Genomic DNA, 25866 nt, shown 5'->3' with positions numbered 1-25866 from the left:
ATTCTGACAGAAGACCAGCTGGAAAACTTGTAAACAGGGAATTTTTTTTTCCTGCCTGATTTACAAGTCTTGATGTGGCCAGGCAATCTAAACCACAAAGACAATTAGAGCTTGTGAAATGACTTGCTGGAAAACTAAGAAATTATCTGGGATTGTGCCTCGATTAGTTTTTTTTGTCATATCCCTGTGGCAAGTCAAAACTGAAGTCTTAATCATAACTTTTCCTGTTGTAAAACCAGTACCTACTGTAGGGGTTAGTCCTGGAGTCAGGTAATTTATGTTATGTTTCTGTTTATAGCTAATCACACTTTTCCTTATTGTGAATGAATTAATTTGTTTTTCTTGCATGTAGGAGCTTCTTGAGAAATTCCCAAGTATGGGGAAGAGATATGAATGTCTCTCTACAGTGTCTCTTAAGCTGAAGAGTGAACTGAACAGTCAGAAAGCACTGATGGCTGTGATACTGCCTCAGCTTACACTGGAGCAGAGTAAACAAGTCAAAACACTTCAGACTAAAAATGAGGAAATGAACACTCGTCTCCAGAAGTTATTGACCAAATTGAAGGTACCAACTTTTAATGCTGAATATGTGGATGCTTCGTATCACTTGGATTTCGGTTTTAGGTTTTTTTTAAATAAGCTCTCAATGGTAACAGCTAGGATTTTACTCTAGCTTTGGGTTTTGAGAATCCATACACTGGAGAAAATAAGTTGATAGTAATTGCTTTACGATCTTAGAAAACTGCAACTACTTTGTTACGTAAATCAAACTTAGTTTTTAACTGTAGTTCAGCTGCTTTGCACAGGATTATTTCATTAATGTTATTCCATTTTAATTGGAAATTGAAATTTCCTTTCTGTACTCTATAAATAATAAATTACTTTCTCTGTGGGGGAAAGAGACATGCAAGATAGCTTGGAGATGCATGCTTACTCTGCAAAACTATCCAGGTAGTTCGATGATTTTACAGCCTTGAAGATCTTCCCCAGTTTGGAATCAGTTTCTCCATTGGACTAAAATTATTAGCAAAAAGGTTAAGAGTAGTTGAGAAAGAATTCCTGTTAACATATGCAGAAGTACAGAGTTTTTTCTGTTTCTTTACTTACCTTGAAAGATTAAGGGCTGAGTTTTTTGGTTTTTTTTTTTTTTGGTTGGAGCATGGAAACATGCACAGGTCTGGAGAGAGAGGGTGAGGTTCTTGAGAGTCATTGATGTCTACAGATATCCATTAACTTGGAAGCTGAACTAATATTCCAAAGAGCCTCATTTTATAACTTAACACAGCCATTTTAGGTTTAATTTTTTCCACAGATGACTTTTAACTTTCATGGTTAAAGATGTTTAAGATTCAATTAGTGAGCTCTGCTAGCATAAAGTTTTAAATCAGCACAGTGATATTATTCTCATACATCATCTGCACCTTTCACAACTCCAAGAGAAACTAAATATAACAAAGCACACTTTGTTTTTCAAAGTTTAGATTTGTCGAAGGCTGTCTAGAGCCTTTCAGACTTCTTGGCTTTTTTTGGAGTCTACAAAAATAGCATACTGGAAAATTGCTGTCTCAGCTAAAAGTTTTACATACCATAACTATAATGCACATGTGAACCTGATTTTCTTAGTCATGTGTTAGTTATCCTGGACATTTAGAGGCTCAGAGAGTAAACAGATTGAATTATAAAATACTGTATTTTGGCTGGATGCAGAGTACCATTTTAAAACAGCCTCACTTATACATCCTGTGCTTCTGCAACAGCTTCTGTTCAGCTCTGTTTGCACAAAGAGAAGAGAGTACCACACTACTGTTCACAAGTATGAAATGGAATTGCTTGAGGAAAAGAGAAGACAAGATGACCTGCAGTCCCAGATTCAATGTCTCAGGAAGATGAATTCGTCTCAAGAGTTAAACAGCAGTGGAGGGCTGCAGAGTTTGCACTTGGATGCAGAGGTAATATTTGGGAAAAAAATAGACATAAAAACCCAAAATTACAAGGCATGTGGTGGTGGGAATCTGATGGCAGTGGATTTATCTGTTAAAACTTTTCTTAAGGGGGGTGAAGGAATAGAGTTACTTTTTTATGCTGCTAGTCCTATAATAAGAGAATTTTGCTTTGTAAAGCAGCTGAAAATAAAATTAATAGGTTAGAAAATAGTGGGAATGTTATTTATTGATTTGCCCTTTCCAATACATACCATCCAATACCAAGATGACCTGTTCTAAAACAATGGAATAAACTTTTGCTAATAAGCACTTTTTTTTTCCCCTTTCCACCTGCCTTAGGAACGTAGATTGTCTTCTTGCTTTCCCAATAGGGTGTAATTTTAGGTCTAGCAAAACTCCTTTTATATGATAATTAGATACTAAAACAGATTTTCTGCTATACTGATAGCTGAGAGGACAGAAGGTATATTTAGACATGTGGTAATCAAACCAGTACTGAAATTTTAATTCCCTTTTTTTTTTTTAAGAGCATTCTCAAAGATGTATCAGAAATGGAAAATGAACTTCTCTGCATAGAAGCAGAGTTACAGCAGGAAGAAAGTGCTAGAAAAGAAACAATACAGTTCTGGGAAGCTTGTTCAGGAACTCACTGGGATGCAGAGGAACTGAAAGAAGAACTAAAGAAAGATAATGAAAGACTCTTGCAAGTCTTTAAATTCTGGACTCCTAAAGTAAAGGTAAAATTAAATGTTCTAGAATCAGAAATATATTTTGTGTAAGCACTCTGTGAGCACCTATGATTGAAAACAAAACACAAAAAAGGCTCTTAAATGATCATTCATTCATTATCAGCACTTACTCATACTTTAACTGTACGATTTAAAAGATTTTTAAAGATTTTTTTAAACTTGAAGACTTGCTTTCTAAAATACTTTCTAGGTAATAAATGGGAGGGGGTGTGGGGTTGTTTATTTGGGGTTTTATTAATCTGAATTTTGGAAAATGTTGCTTTTCTTGCCAAAATTTATCAAAACTACTATAGCCATTTTTTAAACTCAGTTGCATTTATATTTACACTTACTGCTTGCCTCTTTTGGAAATCTGGACAGCATTTTTCAGGGTTTAGTTCATCATGGTCAGGATTTCACAAGACTACATCTTTCTGATTAAATCTTAAGTTTAGCCTATTTTTAAAGTTTCTTCTGTAGAGTCAACAGTCAATCTTGACATTTGTGGGATTTTGCAGTGTTGGCAAGGTTTTTGGAAGAATTCCCTGACCCTAATATTATGTGGATCAAAACTTTTAACAAACAAAAATCTAGTAAACATTGTAATTTCCAGACAATTGTAAAGTTTTTAATTATCTGACATGTTAAACATCTGGGTTTCTAGAACAGTCCAATGTGTAGATTTAATTTCCTTTAGTCAGTGTATGCATTCTAGTTAGAAAAATCTGTGAATAATTATGGTTTTCTGTGGCTGACTTTCAAGAAGTCTTCCCAATATAGTTCCTTTTGTTTCTCTAATGTTAGAGTTTGAGTTAATGCAGAAATACTGGTAAACCTGCAATACACTATCATCTTCTCTTGTGTCCCTTCCTGCCTCCCCCTCTTCTGGAAATGAAACTGTTCTTTTGAGTGATAATGTTACCATTTCTGACAGCAAGCATTGTCAAATAGGGCACTGAAACAAGAATGTGAAAATAATACAGGCTAGGGTACTTCCTGTTTCTTCACTTGCCATATTTCTAGCAGATTAAAAATTATTTAAAGTTATGCTGTGTGATGCTTCTGATTTTCAGATACTCCTTGAACTTTCTTCAGAGCTAGATGCCAGAACTGCCAATTATAGTAAAAATGCTGATGCTGAATTAAAGCAGAGAAAAGAGAAAAATGAAGAGTTGCTTCAGGATCTAAACACTCTAAAAGAAAAACTGGCCCCTGTTGGCTTTGCCAGTCTGGCATTAGAAGAAGAAAATTATAAGCTTCATAATAAGTTAAAGGCTGCAGAACAAGATAAAAAGGTACCAGTACTTGCTTCTAGGAACTTCTTTGATGATTGGAGTTCTCTCCCTTAAAAAGCAAACTGAAAATAAGGATTGATGGCAACTGTAAATCTATGCCACCACAAAAAGAGTATTCTTTATTTTAGTAGCTCTTTTATTTCCAAAGTGGAATTTTGAGCTCTTGCTTGTAACATGATTATTTCAATGGCCTAATTTCTGTACACAAATAGGTGTTCAGTTTAGAAATCATATGAAAGCTTTTATTTGCTTTTGAAGTATTGACTTTAATAGGGTGATACTCTTGATGCTTCCTGTGAGTATATGATATTCACTATGTCAGACATGAAGATGGAGAAGAATTCTCCATTTAATCACAAGAATTGAGAGCTCATTTTCTTTTTTTTTATGCCACAGTTACCCTTCTCCAAAGCACTTTTTCTTTTCTTAGATGTGAGTGTTCTAGACTATTAAAAGATGACACAAAACAGTGACCTGGACATGAAGAGTTGCCATAGAGCCTTGTAGTGTTGGATTTTTTTTGTGTGTGGTTTGGGTTTTTGCTAGTTTTTGCTAAGAATATGACCATGTGCTGTTACTGTCTTTTGACATAACTGCTCATAACTGATTGACTGAAATATCTCAATAGGCTATGGAAGTAAAAATTCAGAAGTTGGAAAATGTAATATATGAAGTAGGAGACAGTGTCAAAGAGAAAGATGATAAGATAAGCAAGCTACAAGCACAGATAAGAATAAGAACAGAGACAAGTGAGCTCACTCAGCTGCAAGCCAAACTGAATGAGATGGATAATTGCCTCAGGACTGCCTTAACAGAGAAGCAGAGTCTTCAGGTATGAGCAAAATACTTCACTCTTTCTCCTCTGATTAAAGACACAAAGCATGCTTAACACTAGTTGTAGGTGAAACTTAGCTCTCCATAGTCAATGTATTTGTTCTGTATGGCATTCCTAGAGTAAATTCCACTTGCCTGTTTAGCAGGCAGTTTCACATTCTACCACTGCAACCTTCAGTGGCAACATTTAGAATCCATATTAGGATACTAGAAACGAAATATATCACTTGTATGTGGTGCCTTTCTGAAACACTTCGGACATTTTAACACTTTTAAACTGAAGCATGAACTATTTTACTTAGTGTGATATATTTGCACACTACTTTAAAATTCCCAGATTTATGTCTGCTCAGAAGTCAGCAAAACTTGCTAAAATATGGTTGCATGTAATACACCAGAGTAGGATACCAACTGCTTCTATAGTGCTGGTTGGTAATATAAGCCGCCTTAGTGAAAAATAACTTCCTGCTCCTGGTCTTGTCCTGCAAAATATAGCAGATCATAGTAAAGATACAAGGCATACAACCCTTAAGTTCATTGCTAAGTAAAAAGCCCTTATTTGTACTAAATATTTTATTTTCAGGCAAAATTAGATAAAGGTGCTGAGCTGTACAAAGAAGAAATTGACCATCTCAAAACACAATTGGTAAAATGTGATCTGGAAAGAATGAAACAATCCAACTCCTTTGAAGTGAAGTAAGTTCAAACTTTATCTTCTTACAATTCTCAACTACTTCATTCTTAGTTTCTACTTTGCTCTTTTCCCACATAATAAGAAGTAAGTATTCAGCTTGAGGTGTTGTAAATTTTTATGGTGATTAGAGAAAGTAAAATCTATATGCACTTGGGCTGCTTACAGAACTTCTTCCCTATACACCCACCAAAATTTCTCAATCAACTGTGTTCAGCCATAAATGAAATAACTGTTCTGACAAAAGAAGGCAAGGGGAAAGCACTAACTGAAAGCACTCTCTACTTCACTAGAGAGAAGGGCTACACCAAAAATAATTAGTCCAACTTCTGGGTGCACTTTATCTAAAATCTAACTGATAACCAGGTTTATGTAGTCTTTCTTGTATAACATGAGTGTGTCTTGTATTTGATAATTCATTGGAATTCAGCTGAAACTGTAACAACTATTAAACTGAGGTTTTCTGATTTTTTTTTTCCCCTCCCTTCCTGCTTCACATAGACTTGCTAATTATAAAGCCCTTGCAGAACACCGTGAACAACAGTTAACAAAGCTAAAAGAAGAACTGAGAAGAGCACACCAAGAGCAAGATGTTACTGGTAAATTCAAGATAAATAGAAGGGACTCTTTCATGTTAAACACTGAGTTTTTAGGTTAAATGTTTGAAGACCAGATTGATATGCAGGCCTTGCACTCAAAGGGTATGAGGAGAACTGGGGGCATTGGAAGATGAAATGGAAAGTAGATTACATCAGCTGCATATGAACTATGTTAGAATCGGAGCAGTTGTGTTTTTCTCCAGCCACGTTTGCCCTTGTGGAGGGATAAGCTGCAGTGGTGGTTACTCATGTTGCCACTTTCTCCTTGACATATGAATATCTAGTTCTAATCAAAGCCATGACATACCTGGAACAATAACTAGTTTGCCTCTAAATGGCCCAGTGAAGAATCTGTCATGTTCCTTAGTATCTCCCTGGCAGTGTGAATACTGGGAGGTTTATTTTGTGTAGAAAAAAGAGTAACTGTTGTAATGGCACTTGTAACCAAGTGAGGTTTCACATATAAGACCACAAGCAGGATTAGGCTAAAAAATTGGTTTGGTATCGGTTTGGTTTTAAGCACTCTCCAAATAATGCACACACATGTATAAATGTTTTCTAGTGCTGAAAGAAGCAGATCCTCAGCAATCCCAAATACCCCTTACTTGTGGTGGTGGCAGTGGTATTGTGCAGAGCACACAAATACTTGTTCTAAAATCTGAACAAGCCAAGCTACAGAAAGAGAACTTGCAGCTGAAGAAACAAAATGACCTTCTACTGAGGTAAGTGAACAGCTGACTAGCAGCATGCCAAATCATTTGTTGTATTTATGTACATCATTAGTGTTTGTTTCTGGGAGACCTATGGAAAGTGCGTAACCATGAATTTTACTTTTCACATCATAAATTTTTATTTCAAGCTAGTGTTTTATGGCTTATAAAGCCACAAAGGCCTTTTGAACTTTAAATTGCTTGCTTTCTTAAGAATCTTTTAAATGCTGGAAGATAGACTTGAATTGTATGTTGGAAGGAATTTCAGGTTAAAAAAATCTTCTGAAACCAAGATGCAGAGGTATTGTACTGCCTGTCTGTCATACATCATCTGAAAATAAGGAACTGTCTGTTGTTCAGGAATTTTTTCTTAAAGAAACTACTTTAAACTCTTCTTAATTGAATGCTGGGGTTCTTTTCTTTGCAGTGATGAACTTCAGCTGAAAGAGGAACTCAGGAAATGGAAAGAAAGAGCACTAAAATGGAGAGAACGATCCTCAAGAGAAACTACTCGAGACACAATACCAAAGTCTCCTAAGAAGGCAGTGTCATATTTCTTTAAAGAACAAATGCCTTCACCCTGCAAGGAAACTGTTTCTCAGGAAACAGTAACTCAGGACCTACCAAAGCCTCTGTCTCTGACTTGTCCTACAAATTTCTTTGATAATTCCAACTTGGGTGTGCTAACAGGTATGTAACAGTGGGAGTGTCCTATAAGATTTGAAGATGCAAAATGTAAGGAATGGCCTGAGATCTTAAACTTGCATGATAACAGTTTTCCAGAATGGCTTGTCATATAGTCATATAAAAGTTGAAAAGCTGACAATCTGAGCTGTGAAGCTTCTGTATACTCTACAGAATCAAAATACCAAAATGAATCCTTCACCTGCTGAAGAATATACAAACTTTTTTTTTTTCTTTTCTGCAGTGAAAGTGTTGATGAGTGACTTTTAAAAGTGAGTCAGGCAAAATATTGTTATTAGATAGCTGGTGCTCTAAAATGTTTTGCTTTTTAACTTTACATTGGTTTAGCACCAATTTCTGGTAAAACTATATAAAGTTAACTGCTGGTTAACTTTTTTCTGAAGGTTTTCAAGATGGTAGATTTTAGTCTTTGATGTTGCATGTGCTACTCTGCCTGGCTTCAGCTGCAATAATAGCTGTTTTGATGGGAACTTCTGTTCCTCAGCCTCACTTCAGATTTCTTATATCTCGCCTGCTTTTAGTGACCTTCTGTCCTCATTTTCAGAAGGCCCCAGCAGACATGTTGAAGAGTAGCCAGTTTTTGAGGTATTAGTAGCAGACTTCCAGAAGGAACATGACTCACTGTTGGCTTTGTGATGGCCAACTTGGTAACAGTACAGCTTTCCTCACAACACAAAGCTCCTCAGAGGGAAGCTTTCATAGCTGATGTACAAATCACTAATCAAGATTAAATCACTGTATTCCTGCTGCTTGTCTAACTGAGAAAGGCTTTAATGTTCTTGTCTTGTGTACAGATACACAACCTGCGGGCACAGAGTCCACAGAAGAACATCTTAAGCACTTGTTTGGGACTTCAGACAGAGATAAAGCCCCTGATTGTAGCACCCAGTAAAGATGCTTTGTCGTAAGCTGCCTTTACAGTCCCTGCAGCCACAATCTGCATACACAAAAGAAAATTGCTTCAGGTTAAAAACCGTCAGCTTCTTCCAGCTTTGCTGTCTTGGAGTTTCTACTTCCCGCAACTTGGAAAGCTGAAATATGAGGACAAAGATGGAAAAACAGATGTTGTCCCACAGCCTGCTAATCTGTTGATGTTCTGCTTAGGTGTTTTGATGTGGATTTTTTTGATGGCAAAGAGACGCTAATGTATTTGAAGAAAAAAAATGGAAAAAAGGACTGGATCACAAACTAATCTACTGTGAAACTTCTCAGTTTCAAGCTTTTCATTCTGTCATTCCTAAAACAGCCCTTTTCTAGGGTGTTGATATTTATATCTTCAGAGTGCTGTTGACTTGGCAAGAAATATTCTTTTTGTTTCTTAGCATGTGGTTTTTATACCGTATTTTCTTTAGGCCAACAGAAACTGCATTTTCACCACAATCTTGACTTCTTTGGACACTGCAACCGAAGTTACTGATCTTCTGTTTGTAGAGCACACAATCAAGGGTTCCTCTTAAACTCCTTAAAAGTTTCTGCAGCTCAGCCAATTATGGTACCGTGAGTAACTCTGAATTTTGCATCCTTTTTCAATATACCTGTCTGAAGTTGTGTATTGGATTTTTTTTAAATAGTAAGCAATGGACTTCACATTCTTCTGCTGCTCCCTTCTAGTGAAGGGAAAACAAACTAGATCACTGGGGCAAGATGGACTCTCTTAATAACCTACTTATCTGTATTGTGAGACCTACATTTTGTATGTTTTATATAAGAAATTTTAACTTCACAATAAAATTTAATGTGTTAAATATGTAAAAATGGTTTTGCTGTTCACTTGTGCTATGATCCAAGGATGCTGACTGCAACATTCAGTGCCTAAATGCTACCAAATTACTATCTTTTATACTGATTTCATCACTTCCATCATTATTATTCTTCTTGTCTCAATCCTTTATAACCTTCTGCAGCAATTACTTGTGCAGAAGTTTACTGTTGTCAGAGTTTTATTTAATTCTTTGAGTTTATCAGAAAATGGTTGAAGTCTAAAACATAGATCCTCTCCTCTGTGCCCTCCACTGCCAACTAAACAGGAGTTGGGCACTCAGAATCTGCAATCAACTCCATTAAGGATGAAATCATCATGAGATGAGAAAGTAATACCTAAGGAAGATAGCTGCATCAAAAGCATCATCCTTATTTTATATTAATAAATCTCTGCGATGCGAGGTCCTGTTTGGGTCACCCAAACACAAGCAAATGGGTACAAGTACTGACATGTTCCTGAGCATTCAGCAGTTACTGGAACTGGGGGAGTCACACAAGGATTAGATACCTCATGGATGTACTTCTTAAGCAAAGAACCAACCTCCTATTTACTTTGAATGGTTGAAAACTGCCAACTACTGTACCTACTAAGAAGGTGCAAGGATTTATCTCAATCTCTGGCCTGGAATGTGTTTTGGGAAGCTTTTAAAGGTGTGATGAGCCAAAAATATACAAGTTATAAATACCATTACAGAGTTGATTGCTGCAATGTCTTCTTTCTGACCACAGCCATGGGTATTTATTTTCTGACAGGAATAAATGCAAAGTGCTGGTGTGTCTGTGGTGGTTTTTTGGTGGCTTTTGGTTTTGGTTTTTTTTTTTTGTGTGTGTGTGTTTTTTTGGTTTTGTAGGGTTTTTTTTTGTTTTGTTTTGCTTTTGTTTGGTTTTTTGTTTGTTGTTTTTTTGTTGTTTTGTGGGTGTTTTTTGTTTGTTTTTTGGTTTTTGTCTTTTATTTTTGTTTTGAGGTTAGTTGGAAGTTTTCTGGGTTTGTTTTGGGTTGTTTTTTTGTTTGGTTTGGTTTGTTACTTTATTTCCCACTATGATGAATGAGATTTCCTTTGGCTACCAGCATTTTGGTGTTCTAATAAATGAATTAGACTGACTTATTTTCTTTCAGAATTGGGAAAGAAGGTGTGTATATACAGATCTACCTCTTCTATCTACAATTTCTATTGGGTTTTTTTGTTAATTATTACTTGCTTGGAACAACTAAGTTTGGTGATTTTTCTGGTGATTGAACTAAAAAAAGCAGAGACTTATTGCAACAGGACTGTGGCTGAATTCGGGTGGCAAAAGCTTATGGGCAGAAGGATAAATTCTTTCAGCAAATTAAGTCATTACAGGTTTTGTTTACTGGGGAGCTGATTTAGAAGGTCTTAAAAACTATCATAGTTTAGCAGAAAGACAGGATAAACTGAACTTTTGTGTATGTGTGTCCCAGTTTATCCACAGAAGTGGCTTTTCTGAGAACTAACTGATGTTTAGGCAGGACTCCAAATCCCTTAATAATACTATCAGGTAGCTTTAAGTCTGGTGTGAACTTCTAGCTAAATTAGTTTGTTCTAGAATTTTTCAGTCTAATGATATTAATTCTGCCTTAGTACATGCATGTTAAACCACAAGAAACAAAATATACGTTGGTAAATCACCAGTTTTAACAACAACAAAAAATAATCACATAAGTTTTGTCCCAGTTTGGAATTTGATAGTTTATATTGCAAAAAGACATTGTTTGGAAAAACATGTTTGTGGCCTTTTGGTGGGAATCCTACTGATCTCTTGAATTCCCATTGTAAGAGTCAGCTTAATGCTGGTGATACTTTAGTGTCCTTTCCTGTGCAGGAGAAAAATCACTCTTTTTTTTAAATCCTGAGTTTCACTAGATGGCAGCATCTCAGTGTTTCAACAGGAAATTACATTAGTCTAGAGAAATTTAGCAGTTGGACTACAAATCCCAACAAGCATAGTAAAAAAAAAAAAAGCCCATAGAACTTCCTTTTGTACAAGGGTCAGTAAATATAACAAAGCTCTTTGAGATCTCTTGGTGAGTGACTATATTAATATGTATTTGTAAATGTTTCGTAGAAACAGTATGCCAAATGTTCATAAAACCTGATTGTTGGATTGAAAAATGTATTTATAATGCATTTTGCTTCCCACATGTTAAGGTGATTTGGGGAAGTACTCAAACTGATCCAGGTGGTTTTTGGAAAGAAAAAAATTTTTGCATTATGTTGCTTCAGAATTCATTGAATGTGTAACCTTCAGGAAAACAGTTTTGCTGCAACTTTTGTCAGGAAAAACATCTAATTTCTGATCAAAATAAAAGAATCATGTACTCAGAAAGTGGGACACTAAATTTGACTCAGTAATCTGAGTCACAGCATGTATTTGAGCATCTCTAGAGGACAGCATTGGCTGCTAACATAGGGAGGATTATGGCACCTTTATTTTAATTTCCCCGTGAAGTACTTGCTGTGTTGGATTTATGTGTATATTTAAAGACTTTGTTCTTATGATGCCTTTCTACACCCATATCTACATAGACAAAGTTGCTCGGAAGACTATGAAAATGCAGGAGTTTTGATTATAGGGAACACACTTAAGAAACTCCAGATACTATGCTGTGACTGGAACACAGGGACATCACTTTTTAGGAAGTTCTTTGAGACCTGGAATTTGTTTTCACTAGTTTGTTTAAATTTTTGCATGTTGTATTTTGTTTATTTTGTTAAATCTAACACAGCACTTGAACAGGGCTGTATTTTGCCTTTTGGCTGCCCCACCCAGACTAAGGTAGCAGCTCCTAGAGATTCCCTACTGCCCCAAGCACACTCAGTGTTCCCTGAGAACAGGGAACAAGAGGCAAGACTGGGAGCTTCATTCCCCCACACTTTCCTTGCTTCACTGGGGCTGGGAGCCTGCTGTGCTGGAAGATTCCTAAGACAACTGAGGGCAGATACCAAAGCCAAGGCATTGTGTGGAATGTACTGCAGTCTAAGACACTGAAAAGTTTGTAGAGAAACAGAAGACAGACCTGCTTTCTGAGAATACTATGGACAGTGGAAATGCTTGATTACAAATTATTGTACTGCTGTTTCATCCTGGCTTTTTTTTTTTTTTTCCACATTTAAGAAAAAATAAAATCCAATTTCTGTTATAATGAATCTTAACTTCTGAGCTGAAATGCCTTTTGACTTCTTAAGATCCTTTATGTATAACTAAAAAAAAAAAAAAAAAAAATGGGGCAGCCCTGTCTCTCAGAACCCTGGAAAACTGAGGGTCACATGGCACCCAAACAGGACAATTGTGATGGCAGAAGTACACCCTGGATCATGTCTACTTTTGGGGATATGTTTGTATTTGATTCCTAGGGGTGATGTTGGCTTATCTTTGTTAAATTTCTGTGCCATCCCATGCCTGCGCAGGTCAGCACCATGGGGCGGCTGGATGGGAAGATCATCCTGTTGTCTGCAGCAGCACAGGGCATTGGCCGGGCAGCTGCTATTGTAAGTTGGAAAATGTTTGTTCTGCTGGGCCTCTGCAAGGTCTCTTATTCTAGCTTGTCCAATGATACCCAGTGATACCTGCACCAAACTAGTTCTTGAATTAATAAACCATAGATGAAGCCAGAACTACATAGTGAAAAAGTCAGGGAATAATGTAGCCACTCTGCTATATCATGCAGGCTTTGTGCTGTTCCAATTTATGAAAATATTCAACTCTGAGTGAAGATGTTAGATGAGGATAAGAACAAGCTTTGAGGACAGCTGCATCTGCTTTTCTAACAATATATGGTTGGTACTGTCTGTACCTTTTATTCAATATCTCTGTTGCTTTGTTCTGGGAGAAAATAGAGATGATAGAGGGAATATTTCCTGGTCTAAGTCTGGATACTGTGAAGATCCCCTACAGTAAAGCCAAGGTATTTTATCTATATTCAGGATTAACATAACCAAGTTCACATGATACTAACATATTGTTCACAATGAGCAACTGTAGGAAACCCCTTACAAATTTTGTTCGATTACTGTTAAACAGAATTCAATATACATATTAACTTTCCAGTTAGCTTGTAACTTCTTTTGACCAGTTCTTCTCCTGCTACTTCCCTTTTCCATGGCAAATAAAAAATGCAGTTGAGTTATCTCATTATCTCTGTAATGTAATTAACAGCTCAGGAAAAGCTCCTGTAGTATTTTTACCAGACTGGTTAGTTTCTCATGCATGTGGTTGAGAACACAGAAGACTGCTATCTTGGCTCTTACATGAATCACTCAGTCCAAGGAGCAGGTAATCTTCCAGATGGTTTCACTTTGTAAATATCCAACAAGCCATGGAAGGCTGGTATGTTTAATGTCACTACCCTCTTAAACTGCACTTGGGACATGTATTTTGAAGATTAGGGGCTACAGTCCAAGATGTCAGAATACTTTTGACAGACTTTACTTCACTAGCTGTTGATTTATCAGTAATCACAATAAAAAGAAAGAGACTTTTGAGGAGACCATCAAGAATGAAGCAATGTCTCTGGTTAAATATCAAAAGTTATGCTGCTTTTAATATTGTTCTATTCCAATTACTTGGATACAAAGGATTTTATTAAAAAAATCCTGGTTTATGACTTCTGCCTTTACCTGTCAAATTTCATAACTTAAATTTAAAATCGAACAATAGATTTAAATTAAAGTTAAATTAGTTAGATTTAAATCTAACAATACAGACAGTTCATTGCTTACTAGTGCAGCTAATAATGGCAATAATAATATCCATTATCTTCATCTGGTTACTGTTCTTATACTTTATTTATGTATTCCTTCCTTTAGGGAAAACACCTTAAATCTGTCTTATCACACAAAGTTACATAATTGCGTGCAACTTGCTGATATGCCCAGAATGGAAACAAAGATCAGCTGCCTTCAGCTTGGCTTAGCTTCGATTTCAAGCCAAAAAGCACCTGAAAAGAAAACAGATTTTATTTCTGGTACAACCAGGAATATCTAAATATAAACTGCTTCTCCTGTGTTCTCCAGGCTTTTGCTAAAGAAGGAGCCAAAGTCATTGCTACAGACATCAATGAGTCGAAACTGCAAGAACTGGGGAAATATCCAGGTAAATGGCCCTACAGCAGGCATTAGTTCAGCTCTTACAAGTTTTGTGTAGGCTCTCTGAGGTACATTTTGAGGTTAGGAAAGCTTGGAAAAGACAGAAAAAAAGAAAATATCCAGACTAGTTCTTTCAATGTTTGCATTGCTTTATGCTGTGGTGTGAAATAACAGAGATTTAGCTTGTAAAATATTGCAACATCAGCATATCAGAATATTATTTCAGACGTGCAGAATTGCGACAGTGCGCTATTTTTCCCGGTCCCAGGCAGCTCCGTAGAGCCCAGAATGGGCGCTGCTTCTCGGCAGGGACCGGGGCCACTGTGAGAGTCCTGAGCGCTTCGGCCTTCCGCATGTTGGGGTAGGGCTGGTTGCTTCTGCTGCCGCGCGAGGGGCGAGATGAAGAGGGAAGGAATTGTCTGCTCCGTCCACATGGGAGGCTGGAGAGCTTTTACTTGCCGCGGGGAGCTGCGACGAAGAAGCTGCGGCTTGCTCCCCCGCGCCCGCGTGAACAAAAATGGCCCGGAACAAAGGAAGGCATAGGGTGTTATAGGGGACGGGCCGATGGAGGCAGAAGCCCCACTCGCCCAATGGGGGCAGGCTATGGGGGAGTGACGTCGACCGGGGTGACCAACGGGACACGACAGGGGTGGACCAGGCTCCGGGACAAATGGGGTTGCGGGAGCGGGGTGACAGACACTGAACTCTCAGGAGTGGACAGGGCGATGGTTATAGGACTGGCATGGTGAGCTCCAATGGTAAGTAACCTGGAGCAGACTACTGCGGGGGGGTGGGAACACAGGGGGTGCACGGGGGTACACAGAACCGGCTAACTACCACATATCAGAACCCCTAATCTGAACCCAAACCTGGGATGCAACATCTCCCTGTTTTTCAAAATATAAAAAAGAATGGCTGTTTGGTCTTCGCTGCTCGTCTGGTTGCTTCTTCACTCAGCTTCTGCTCCAGGTGTTTTCTTCTGCTGCTGCGATGGCTGCCCTTTGCAGATGGAGAGGGCTTGCTGCGATGATGCTGGGGCTGGTTTTTCCCTGGGTGGTTGGGGATAGGAGAACTGGGACAACAACTTTATTACAAACACGTGAAACTGGGGACACAAACGGACTGGGGTGGCTGGAAGGGTTTTTTCTGTGGCTTTGGGGAAAAAATATTTTTTTAAGAGATGTAAGATTTTTTTTTTCTCCTTGTAGCACCTGCGGTTTGATGCTACCCCCCTGATTGGTGGGGTCATCTGCTGCACCCACAGGCACTCTGATGTTTTGAATCACCACCTGCACTACTTGATAAATCACCGCTCCCCTTGAGGTGCTGTGGCCTGCCTTATTTTTATCTTCACACGAGGCAGATTCGCGTTCCTTTTTCAGTTTTTTGGGAAAGTGAGGTCCCCCTCCCCACTCCCACTGTCCCTGGGGGTGCCCTCCCCAAAAATGGACATTGGATTATAAAATGTCCCTTCTGATCACGGTGGAAGCATTGGCGTTTCGATGGAGGCTGCCTCGGAACAATGTTCTTTGGAGGCACGGCAGCCAAGGCAACCACGTGGCTTCTGGGCTTTTCAGGGATCTTGAGCTGTGTTTCAGCATTCATGGATGTTGTTTCTGGGACAAGCTTGTCTTGGACCTCTGATCAGGCTCAGAAACCTGCTCCTGTTCCCCCTTCCCCCTGCTTCCCTCCCTCCTGGGTTTCCGGGAGCCATGGGAATGCGGGGGTGGGGATCCCTGCTCCTGCCTCCCTCCTATTGTGTCACAGAAGAAATTGATATTTGTTTGCTAGAATAGCACCCATTTCAGTTACCTTTTGGGTTCACTAGGCTAATTATCAAGGGCATCACTCTGGAAGGCACAAAATACTTTTTTCTCTGATCAGGAGAACATCCCACTGTACAAAAAGGTAGACCTAGTGTCTTGCATTTCTATGGTCCATATTTGGCTTCTTCTTTTAATGCATTCCTACTGTCCTGTAGAATCTATGTGTCTTCAGAAATTTAATTCTAGCAACAGTAGGTACACCTATTCTGTTTGTATAAATGTTCAGCCTGAAGGTTGTTTTTGTACTGACACCACAGGAAGATGCTTCAAGAAGCATTTTGCACAGATGTATTTCTAATCACAGTGGAACATTACATTAAAAAGTATTTTTTCAATATTGAAATAAAAATAAGACTTGGATAGAGTTTACAGCTGAAAATGCTTCGAACTTGATTTGAGAGAAGTGGATTTAAAGAATTCCTACTAAAGGCTGATAGTAAACTACACAAAACCACAGCTGGCACAGCTTTTAGCATGAATATCAGGCTCTGCCAACTGGAGTTCACAACAAGAAATCCCTTCGTAATTGTTTGGGAACTTGGAGGGCTTTTCAGGTTCCTTCTGAGAGTATTTGGGAAAATGTTACATTTTTTTCCTCTGCTAGTATGCTCACAAGGAAAGAAATAATTTTCCACATACTCAGAGCCATTTCCATCCTTTAGACATATGATTAATCAATCTATAATTCATCAAGACTTGGCACTTCGAGGTCTTTGATTTTATCCAGGAGTGGTAATTCTAACGTGATGTTAATCATCAGCCTGTAGTCTGATCGAATACACCAATCTCTTCAAAAGTGTCTCTATCATTTAACTAAGGCACAGAAAGCCTTTTCATGGGCTTGTTGCTTTGGTTTCAAAAAATCCTAGGGTTTTATCCATTTCAAATCAAATTCTCCTTTGACAACACTTGGCTGCTTTACAGACAGCTTTACAGTGTTTCATGGAATCATATCTGCTGGGTTAGACTTTGGGAGGCCATGTAGTTCCATCTAGTGCTCAAAGTGGCACTGGTTAGAGCAGGTTGCTCAGGGCTGTGTTTAATTAGGTTCTGAACATCCCTAAGGATGGAATTTCCTCTGCAGGACCCTGTTCCAGTGTGATTGCCCTCATGATTTTAATAGTTTATGCAAAATCGTTTTTCCTTATTAATTAAATTACATAAAGCTCATTCATAATATCATCAACTACACATGAGAATGTGGCATGTAGTGGCACTGTAAGACACATGTAACTAGCTCCAGGTGTTATTCAATGATAATGAGTATGAAAGCTGATTATGATTATAGGTTCTATAATTGTTCTGTGTAAGAGTATAGTGGAATTAAAATTTATTTGGAATATTTTTATGGTAAATTAAGCTAGCTCATGTGCTTGTGTCATGCTGTATACCAATTAAAAGAGTTGATAATTTTAACTCCCTCCTGAAATTTTAAATAGCATGATATGTTGTCCAAAATGAACCACTGCACTAACTTAATCATTGAGTGAATTGAACTGTAAGTGCTATCTTCAGCACATCAGAAAAATACTCAGCTAATCCTCAATCAAATACATTGAAACAAATGCTGTGTTTTTTCTAGGCATTCAAATACGGGTTCTGGATGTCACCAAAAAGGAGCAGATCGAAAATCTGGCCAGGGAGATTGAAAAGATTGATGTCCTCTGCAACATTGCAGGGTAAGCAGATTCTCTTTGCTACTACTATATTTCCAGTTTTCCCTGTCCTCCAGAACTACTTCTATTACTTCAATGCATTTTATTTGTTATGTTTTAATGGATTTTATACTCTTAATACAAACCTCCATGTGTTTTCATCAAAACTGAACTTTTTTTGCACAGCCACATAACCCAGCTCTGGAACTTATGCTTTGCTCACTCTGTGGGTACCCTGTACTGATGGTTCTGGCCCTTTGTACAGTTTGCTAGTGTGATGGTTTGTTAGTGGTTTGTTTTTTTTTTGTTTTTTTTTTTTTTTTGTTTGTTTTTTGTGGTTCTTCTATTGCCATCATTTTGTTGCACATATTGAGTCTGTTTTGTGTCCTTGATGCTTATCAGAAGAAATACACTGCTGATTGCATTCTTCAAAGGAGCTCTTATCCTCCTCTTTTCAAGGTTGGAAAAGTTAATTACTACAAAGCAGTGGTGGAAAAAGGGCCATAGAAATGTAAACCACAGATAGTAATCCACTTCATGCACTCATTCTAGGTTTGTTCATCATGGAACCATTCTGGAGTGTGAGGAGCAAGACTGGGACTTCACAATGAACCTCAATGTTCGCAGCATGTACCTAATGATCAAAACATTCCTTCCAAAGGCAAGGCTTGGCTGCTCATCTCTGCTGCATTGTTTAAAGCATGACAGATCAGAACTGTTGCACTGTGACAATATACAAAATACAAGCATGCCACTTTGGATAGGGGAGCCCTTAGACTACAGTGATCCTGCTGTAAAACATTCTCTGCATTGCATAATATTTCAAGTAGACAATTTATCTAACAGATATGGTAGAGAAGATTTATTTGGGGAGTTGGCCTATGTAAACTAGCTAAAATACTTCACACTTAAAGCAGAGCAGTGAGGGAGCCATTGCAACACAGTGCTAATGTATTATACTACAGCACACAGCTGCACAATATCACTGCTACAAAGTATTAATAAATCATCTATATTAATATGAATTTTATACAGCTCTGGAGATTATCTTGGGAAAAAATTCAGGGATGCTGATACTAACATGCTGATTAGAGCACAACAGATCAATTAATGTAGCAGCTTGAAGATACTTCTTGGCTTTATAATCACTTGGTTTGGGTCTACAAAAACTTGTGGACTGAATAAAGTGTTTGCATTCCCATAAATGCAAAGGCCAGATTTGAAAACTGTGACCATGACTGGATGACAGCTACTCTTGCCAGTATTGTTGCAGTTCTTTTTGCATGGTTGGTTTGGTTTTAGTTTGTTTGGAGGTGGGTTTTTTCTTAGTTTTCAAAGTTTGGGGTTTTAAGAACTTCAGGTATATCAGATTTTAGGATGCCTAAAAAGGTTGTAACTTAAAGAAAATTGGCTACAATTCATAGATGCTAGAATTTTGTGCTTTAGTCTTCTCCAATACAGGAAAGTTTGAGTGAGATTAGTGAGTTGCTGCATTGGTAGATGGTGTGGGCAGATGTCTGTGTGGTGTAACTTACTGTCGTGACAAGAGGGCAATGACTGAGAGGTGGCAACCAAGGGAAAAATCCTATCCTGGCATAGTTTGCAATCCTGACATGGCTCAGGGGAACTGAGTGAGAATTTCAGACTCTGCTTTTACTGCTTTAGTCAATGGCACCTACCCATGCCAATTGAGCTTTGTTGCCCTGTGTATCAAGTGCATGTGGGGCTGTTCTGTGAGTTGCTGTGGGCTGTTTTGCTGAACCTGCAGATGACAAAATAGTTTGCATTTGAGTGATGTAAGTACTCTTTTGCAGATGCTTAAACAGAAATCTGGAAATATTATAAATATGTCTTCTGTGGCATCCAGCATCAAAGGTCAGTAGCTTGCTAGATTTCATACAAATCTTTAAGGCGATTGATATACAATATAAATATTGTATAAACTTTGAACTTAGTGGACATTCTAAATTCAAAGCTATTTCTAAATCCTATAGAAGGATCAGTTAGGAAAAAATAAGTGAACACATTCAACTCAAACATAAATGCAAGGACACAGATGGAAAATTGTAGAAACTCCAAGATCCTTACCTCTGAGTTTTTTCAATGTTTTGTAGCATTCTTTTTACCAGTATTTATTAACTAAAAAGATATTACTTCTAGGGCTGTCTTGGTACATATGTTCTTCAGAGATATAATGAAGAAATGACAATTATGCAAGTGCTGTAACTAGGCTTTCAAAAGAAGCCTGATCATGACTAACAGATGGATTTCTGCTGTTCCTAAATCTTTGCTGCTTGTTACATTTTCTATACTAGTCCCCAGACTTCCACTATTGAAAGATTGTGTGCTTTCCTCTGGTGTATACCTGAGTAGAATTCTGGCATTTTGCATTCCAGCTAGCCTACCCTTATGGAGAGGCTACAGCTGCTACAGGAAATGCTGGAGTCCAGAAGCAGGTGCATATTGAACAATCTTGGCTCTTTCTTTTTTTCCTTTTTAACTCTGTTTCTGTGCTGCCTTAACATGGACCTTCTGTTAGGAGTTGTGAACAGGTGTGTCTACAGTACTTCAAAGGCAGCAGTTATTGGGCTAACAAAGGCTGTGGCTGCTGATTTCATTGAACAAGGCATCAGATGTAACTGCATATGTCCTGGTAAGTGTTCTTACATTATCCTGTGATCTAGGAGCAGATGCTAGAAGGCCAGATTAAGTCTGGCTTTTTTAATAAAGAATAGACTTGCAAGTGGTAGCTGAAGTTACCAGCAGTCTACAAGAACAGTGCATGCTTGAAAGGCTTAATATAGCAAAGTTGTTATTCTGTGGCTAACTGGATGTTTAGTCTGATTAACCTAGTATCTGCACATACATACATTATGCAGTATTTGAATGGTTTTTTCCAAAGATGCAGTCTCAGAAGTTAGAAGCAGGCAAGTGCTAGCTAACAGTCTGACCATTGTTTAACCATACAAAATGTATTGAACCTAACTCTCAAAACTCTTGCCTTCTATGGAAATTTAAAATTCTGTGCTCTATTGGTGGCTTTGCAGTCTTTCTCCTGAGTTATATTACTAAGTTACACATAGGTGTTCAGACATACATATAGAACAAATAAACTTCTGTTGTGATTGCTGATACAGTTAATTTTTAACACTGAATTTAAAATTTTTCTTAGGAACTGTTGACACACCATCTTTACAGGAAAGAATCCAAGCCCGGCCTAACCCAGAACAGGTGAGAAAGCAATTTATTACCTTGGTCATATGTATATGTGTTTAACTCTCTTTAAAAAAAGAATATATAGCTGCACTTCTGCCCATATTCAAGAATAGTTTCAGAGTACTGTGGATAACTTAATATTGATGTCTCCTTTGAAAGTGTGGTCAGCTTGAACTCGAGACAGAAGCCTTATGGCCAGACCAGAACTGAAGCCTCAGAAGGATAATATGCTCAGTGAATGTAGAGGGGCTCTCATCCATGGAAGGAACTCCAAGTGTTGGTTACAGTATGCAGTGCAAAAGCAGAGGACATTTTCTGTTGTGGCATGTGTCAGCCTCAAGGAAGTGCAAAAACAGTATAGACAGGGCATTCTGGCCTATGCATTTTTCAACGCTATTTGGGATGCTTAACCATCCTTATCATATAATGGCAAGTTCTCATTTGAAGGACATGGGAATATCTACCACCAAAGGAAGAAGGATTTTGTTGGCTTTATTCTGGAACCAGATATTTAGCTGCTTTCTGAAGGTCATCTAATTTTTTTCAACCTGAAATTCACATCCCTGCTGATTTTGTTTTTCCAGCTTTAATTCCCTACTTAGTGCAGTAAAGGAAGTTATGACTAGAGGCCTGTTTCCAATATTGCTTTGTAGATGTCAATAGGTAAAAATAATTGTGTTTTCATTTTTGGTATACCAATGCTCTTGTATATCCAGGCATTGAAAGACTTTCTAGCCAGACAGAAGACTGGCAGGATGGCTACTGTGGAAGAAGTGGCCCATCTCTTTGTGTACTTGGCCTCTGATGAAGTAAGTATGAACAATAAAATGTCCTGTCACAGAATCCCATGCTACTTTGCTGCATCACAGTAGAGAAGGTATTTGTTTCAGGACAATTTACATTCTCTTTGAGCTGGATTATTACAAAAATAAAAACCAAACTATGTTCTTTTACTGAGTTCATCCTGCAATACACAAGGTATTCTGAATGTTGACAGTGATTGCAAGGCATTATGTATTTGGTGCCATAGCCTGATGGTTTCATGTTACCTGAGCAAATTGACTGACCCCAGGTCATCCTGAATGGTGAACAAAATGAGCTTGTCAGCTTTACCAAGCTCACACCATGGCTAGATTGTGTTTTAAGGAGGTAGAATTAGTACAGCTGCTGAAGATTTTAGCTAATGCTCAGGGGGAATCTGCCATCCCAGCATAAGAAAAACAACAGACCTGCTGTGGTTGTTACACACCAGACTCTTGATGAGCACTGCAAACAGCACCAACACTAATGAGCACACACCAACGTTATTTCAGCTGCTATAAATTTACTGAGACTAAAAACTGGACTGGATTTGTCTGGAAGTGTCCAGCAGTCCTAATGTCCATGACAAAATAGTTCAATGGATTTAGTTCAGTATTAATGTTGCTATCTATCAGTAGTCTATCTAATGTTGCTATCTATCAGTATCTGTCAGTTACTATCAGATTATCAGTAATCTATCAGTAGTCTATTAGCATTATGGAAATACTAAAACCAAAATCTTGGTTTTAGTATTTCCATAATGCTAATATTTTTTTCCAGTCTGTTCACAGGGTTTTCAATGGTGTGTAAATAGAATTCCATTTTTTCAATATATTTGGCATGTTTCAGCAGTGACATAGGGAAGAATGTCAACAGCTCCAATGCTTACCCCACTATCCATATAATCTAAGTTTTTTAGTTATGTCCCATTATAATGATTGGCTGGCTGGGTCAGATTCTGCTCAGCTGAACAGACCTAATAACATCACAGTGTGAGGTATTTACTCCTTCAGGTAAGATATCTAAAGTCTAGCTTTTGTAAATTTGTACTCTCAGGATGCAGTCTCATCTTAATGCCTCTAGTAATACTTTTGTCACACTTCCTTGAATTAAATAAAAGGCTTCAATTTCTATGTTTGTTTCTATTTAAATAGTATATTACTTACTCAGGTATTTTTATATACTTTTTTTTTTTGTTTTACAAAAAGAAAGCATATTTTTTAATTTAAAGAAAAAGTATTTCCCTGTAATTAATAGCTGTGAAAAATTACTTGAAATCATTGTTTATTTTATGTAATTTCAGTCTGCCTATGTGACTGGTAATGAATTAATCATCGATGGAGGATGGAGCTTGTGATTGACTCTACCTGCAAATGGAAATTCATATTATGATGGGCAAAAAATGAGGATGGTGTTTCTTGAAAAGATTGAGATCATGTATGTGATGTCTTTCCCAACAAATCTGTTGTCTCTAGATTGATCTTACTGATTAGCTTTTCCTTAAATAGAGAAACACTACAGTAAAACATACTTCATGTGGCTTCAATTTATGGCAACTCCAAAAACATGAAAGAACAGCAGTTTAATGTTTAAGATTTAAGGAGGCCAAAAATATTATTCAATTTGCAAAATCTGAGTTGTGTTTTAAGCAAGATCTGAGTGAAAGGAATTAACTATTCATTCTCATCTTATGAGGTATTTGAAAATTAAATACTCACAATTAGATTTTCATGTACAGGAACAACTATGCAAGGGCAATATGCTAGCAGGTATAGATGGGGTTTTATGTGAGAGGAATATTCTTAAATACAGGGGTGGATCTTCATGAATATACTTGACTTGTGGCACAAAAGCAAAAGGAATGAATTTTACCACTCTAGATAGAGCCAATATATTTGTCTCCAAAATTATGTACTAATATTGGGCAAATTCTGTAAAATCTGTTGCTAGGTGCTACACTTTAGTGCTCTGTGCCTTCTTCTCAAGTACCAATACAGCTCACACTAAAGCACAAGGCAAAATGTCCCTGAAAAGGACTGTTTCTACAAGAGTAGTGCTGATGTTTTTATTGTGATAGCACGTGGTAGCTTTGATTCATGAAATAGAAACCTATTATTGTCAAGTTTCATACTTTGGGAAAAAACATAGGCCCTGACCCAGAAATCTAAGGCAATGAATAACCTGAATTCACAAAGAATTTGTTTTGCTAACATATTGCTTAAAACCAACATGAATTACATGGTCTGACTGCCTATAAATATTGTTACCTTTAACATAGCTCCTTTTATCTAGTTCATAAATGAAGGTCTATGTAATTTAATACATATCTTCTTATACAATATATACATATATATGTGAGGGAGGAATTAAGGACTAAATACTACTTAATATGATTCATCAGTAATCAAAGCACAGGAAAAATGTACAATATTGTCTGTGTGTTTCTGTAGCAACATAAACTGCCATGTTTATAAAATTACTGCTTAAGCTTTTCAGTATCAGCTGAAGCATTAATATAAATTACTTGATTTCAAAGATAATGAAACACATCTAGTTAAAATCTGGCCTCTTATTTTCAAATAATTGCATGTAAATCTAGATTTTACAAATGAGAAAAATATTGTGAACGTTGATTTCATTGGGCTTATTATGGGCTTAACGTTTACCTTTAATCATGGTTGGAGCATTCTGACCTTGTGTAGTTTGTTTATGGGGTTTTAGAGAATCTAATGTTTCAATCAAGTGACCCTGGCAGCCAAGCAGGATCAAGCTGGGGCACAAATCCAAAGTTATCCAAAATGGCTCCAAAAATGTTCACAGACATAAATTCAATTGTTAAAAACTGAGGCTGGCAGGACATTATTTCAATGGTTTCAGAGTTTAATATGAAAGCCAAAGTCCTTCTTTTGTAGTAGGTGCAGAAGGCTTACATTGAAAAGAGAAAATTTCACCACTGCAGTAACACAGGGAACATGTACTGTGTATTCTGAAAATATAATTAAGAATCTGAGAGAAAATTCATTATACTTATTGCACATTAACCATCATTACTTAATGTTTCTAAGCTTCCTTAGAAGTGGTTGTAGGTGATTCCAGTATAGGGTTGCTCAGGGTGAAAAGTCACTGCTGCTGCTGCTGCTGTTGTTGTCAAAGCACTTGTGCAAGAAAATAAGTACCACTTGCCTTTAAATTGCACTAAAGGCACAAAGGGTTTCTTTAGTGGTAGGCCAAAAATCTGGTGGACCAGAAAAGTAAAAATCAGCAGAGCTTGCTGCCTCTTGCCTTATTAGCAGTGCTTTTCATGGAGTAGTTAACAGTTGCAACTCTGAAACTGTTCCAATGTCATGAGGTTTTTCAGCAGACTTGCAGGAATTATTAAAGGAAAATGCTTCTTAATGCTCTTGTGACCTAATTCCCTAGTCTGTTTTTAATTGAACTGGGTAATTCTCTTTGTTTTCCTTCCACACCAGTGATAATATAAAGAGGCTTTTTGACTTTTCAGATTCTAGGTCAAAATTTTCTCTTGTGGGAGAGGGAGGAATAGACTTCCCTGATTCTGAGTTCTTCTGGAAAATTTCATCTGATCAAAAAATGCTTTCATTTTCTCTTGGATTTGTAGTCAGCTTAGTTCTGTGTGATGATACCAGGAGCAAAGTAGCAACATGTGGTATTTGACTTGGCTTTCACATGGACTCAGTGCAGCTTGCAAACTGAGGGTTGAGAAAAAGAGAAGGTCTGAGAGAACATCTCGTTACCTCATGTGCACTTACAAATGAGGCGGACGAACTTGCTTTAAGTCAAAATGCCGGCATGGGAACAACATAAATATGCAAGTTGTGCTTGTTTGGGGTGGTTTTAGAGATTGGTTGGTTGGGGGTTGTTTTTTAATTCTCCTGCTTGCCCCAGTGCATTTTTGTCTGTGTGCACCCAGAGCAGAATGAGCATTAGCTCCTTACCCCTTCCCTTGCACCAAATCTCCACGTCCTCCGGTGCTGTA

At 37.6% G+C, this 25866-nt stretch overlaps 2 protein-coding genes across 2 annotated transcripts in view; both read left to right on the top strand.

Annotated features, from left to right (window-relative positions):
- CENPE (centromere protein E) overlaps positions 1 to 9984 on the top strand; it is a 39016-nt gene extending 29032 nt beyond the window's left edge. The window contains exons 36-45 of the mRNA XM_053974965.1: positions 353 to 565; positions 1758 to 1949; positions 2471 to 2680; positions 3745 to 3966; positions 4595 to 4798; positions 5384 to 5496; positions 5993 to 6090; positions 6653 to 6812; positions 7228 to 7490; positions 8300 to 9984. Coding sequence (XP_053830940.1) covers positions 353 to 565; positions 1758 to 1949; positions 2471 to 2680; positions 3745 to 3966; positions 4595 to 4798; positions 5384 to 5496; positions 5993 to 6090; positions 6653 to 6812; positions 7228 to 7490; positions 8300 to 8397 — 1773 coding nt within the window. The 3' untranslated portion in view covers positions 8398 to 9984. The remainder of the gene's footprint in view (positions 1 to 352; positions 566 to 1757; positions 1950 to 2470; positions 2681 to 3744; positions 3967 to 4594; positions 4799 to 5383; positions 5497 to 5992; positions 6091 to 6652; positions 6813 to 7227; positions 7491 to 8299) is intronic.
- A 1218-nt stretch (positions 9985 to 11202) lies between these two features.
- Positions 11203 to 25300, top strand: BDH2 (3-hydroxybutyrate dehydrogenase 2). The gene is made up of 10 exons (XM_053974966.1): positions 11203 to 11310; positions 12695 to 12775; positions 14300 to 14378; positions 17780 to 17876; positions 18405 to 18513; positions 19667 to 19727; positions 20392 to 20505; positions 21025 to 21083; positions 21785 to 21877; positions 23173 to 25300. The coding sequence occupies exons 2-10, from the start codon at positions 12704 to 12706 to the stop codon at positions 23224 to 23226; spliced, it is 738 nt and encodes a 245-aa protein (XP_053830941.1). The 5' UTR covers positions 11203 to 11310; positions 12695 to 12703; the 3' UTR covers positions 23227 to 25300.
- The last annotated feature ends 566 nt before the right edge of the window (positions 25301 to 25866 follow it).

Source organism: Vidua macroura, chromosome 4 (genome assembly GCF_024509145.1).
Source record: "Vidua macroura isolate BioBank_ID:100142 chromosome 4, ASM2450914v1, whole genome shotgun sequence".
Taxonomy (NCBI): Eukaryota; Metazoa; Chordata; class Aves; order Passeriformes; family Viduidae; genus Vidua; species Vidua macroura.
The sequence above is the reverse complement of the archived record's forward strand: the minus strand, read 5'-3'. Positions and strand labels throughout refer to the sequence as shown.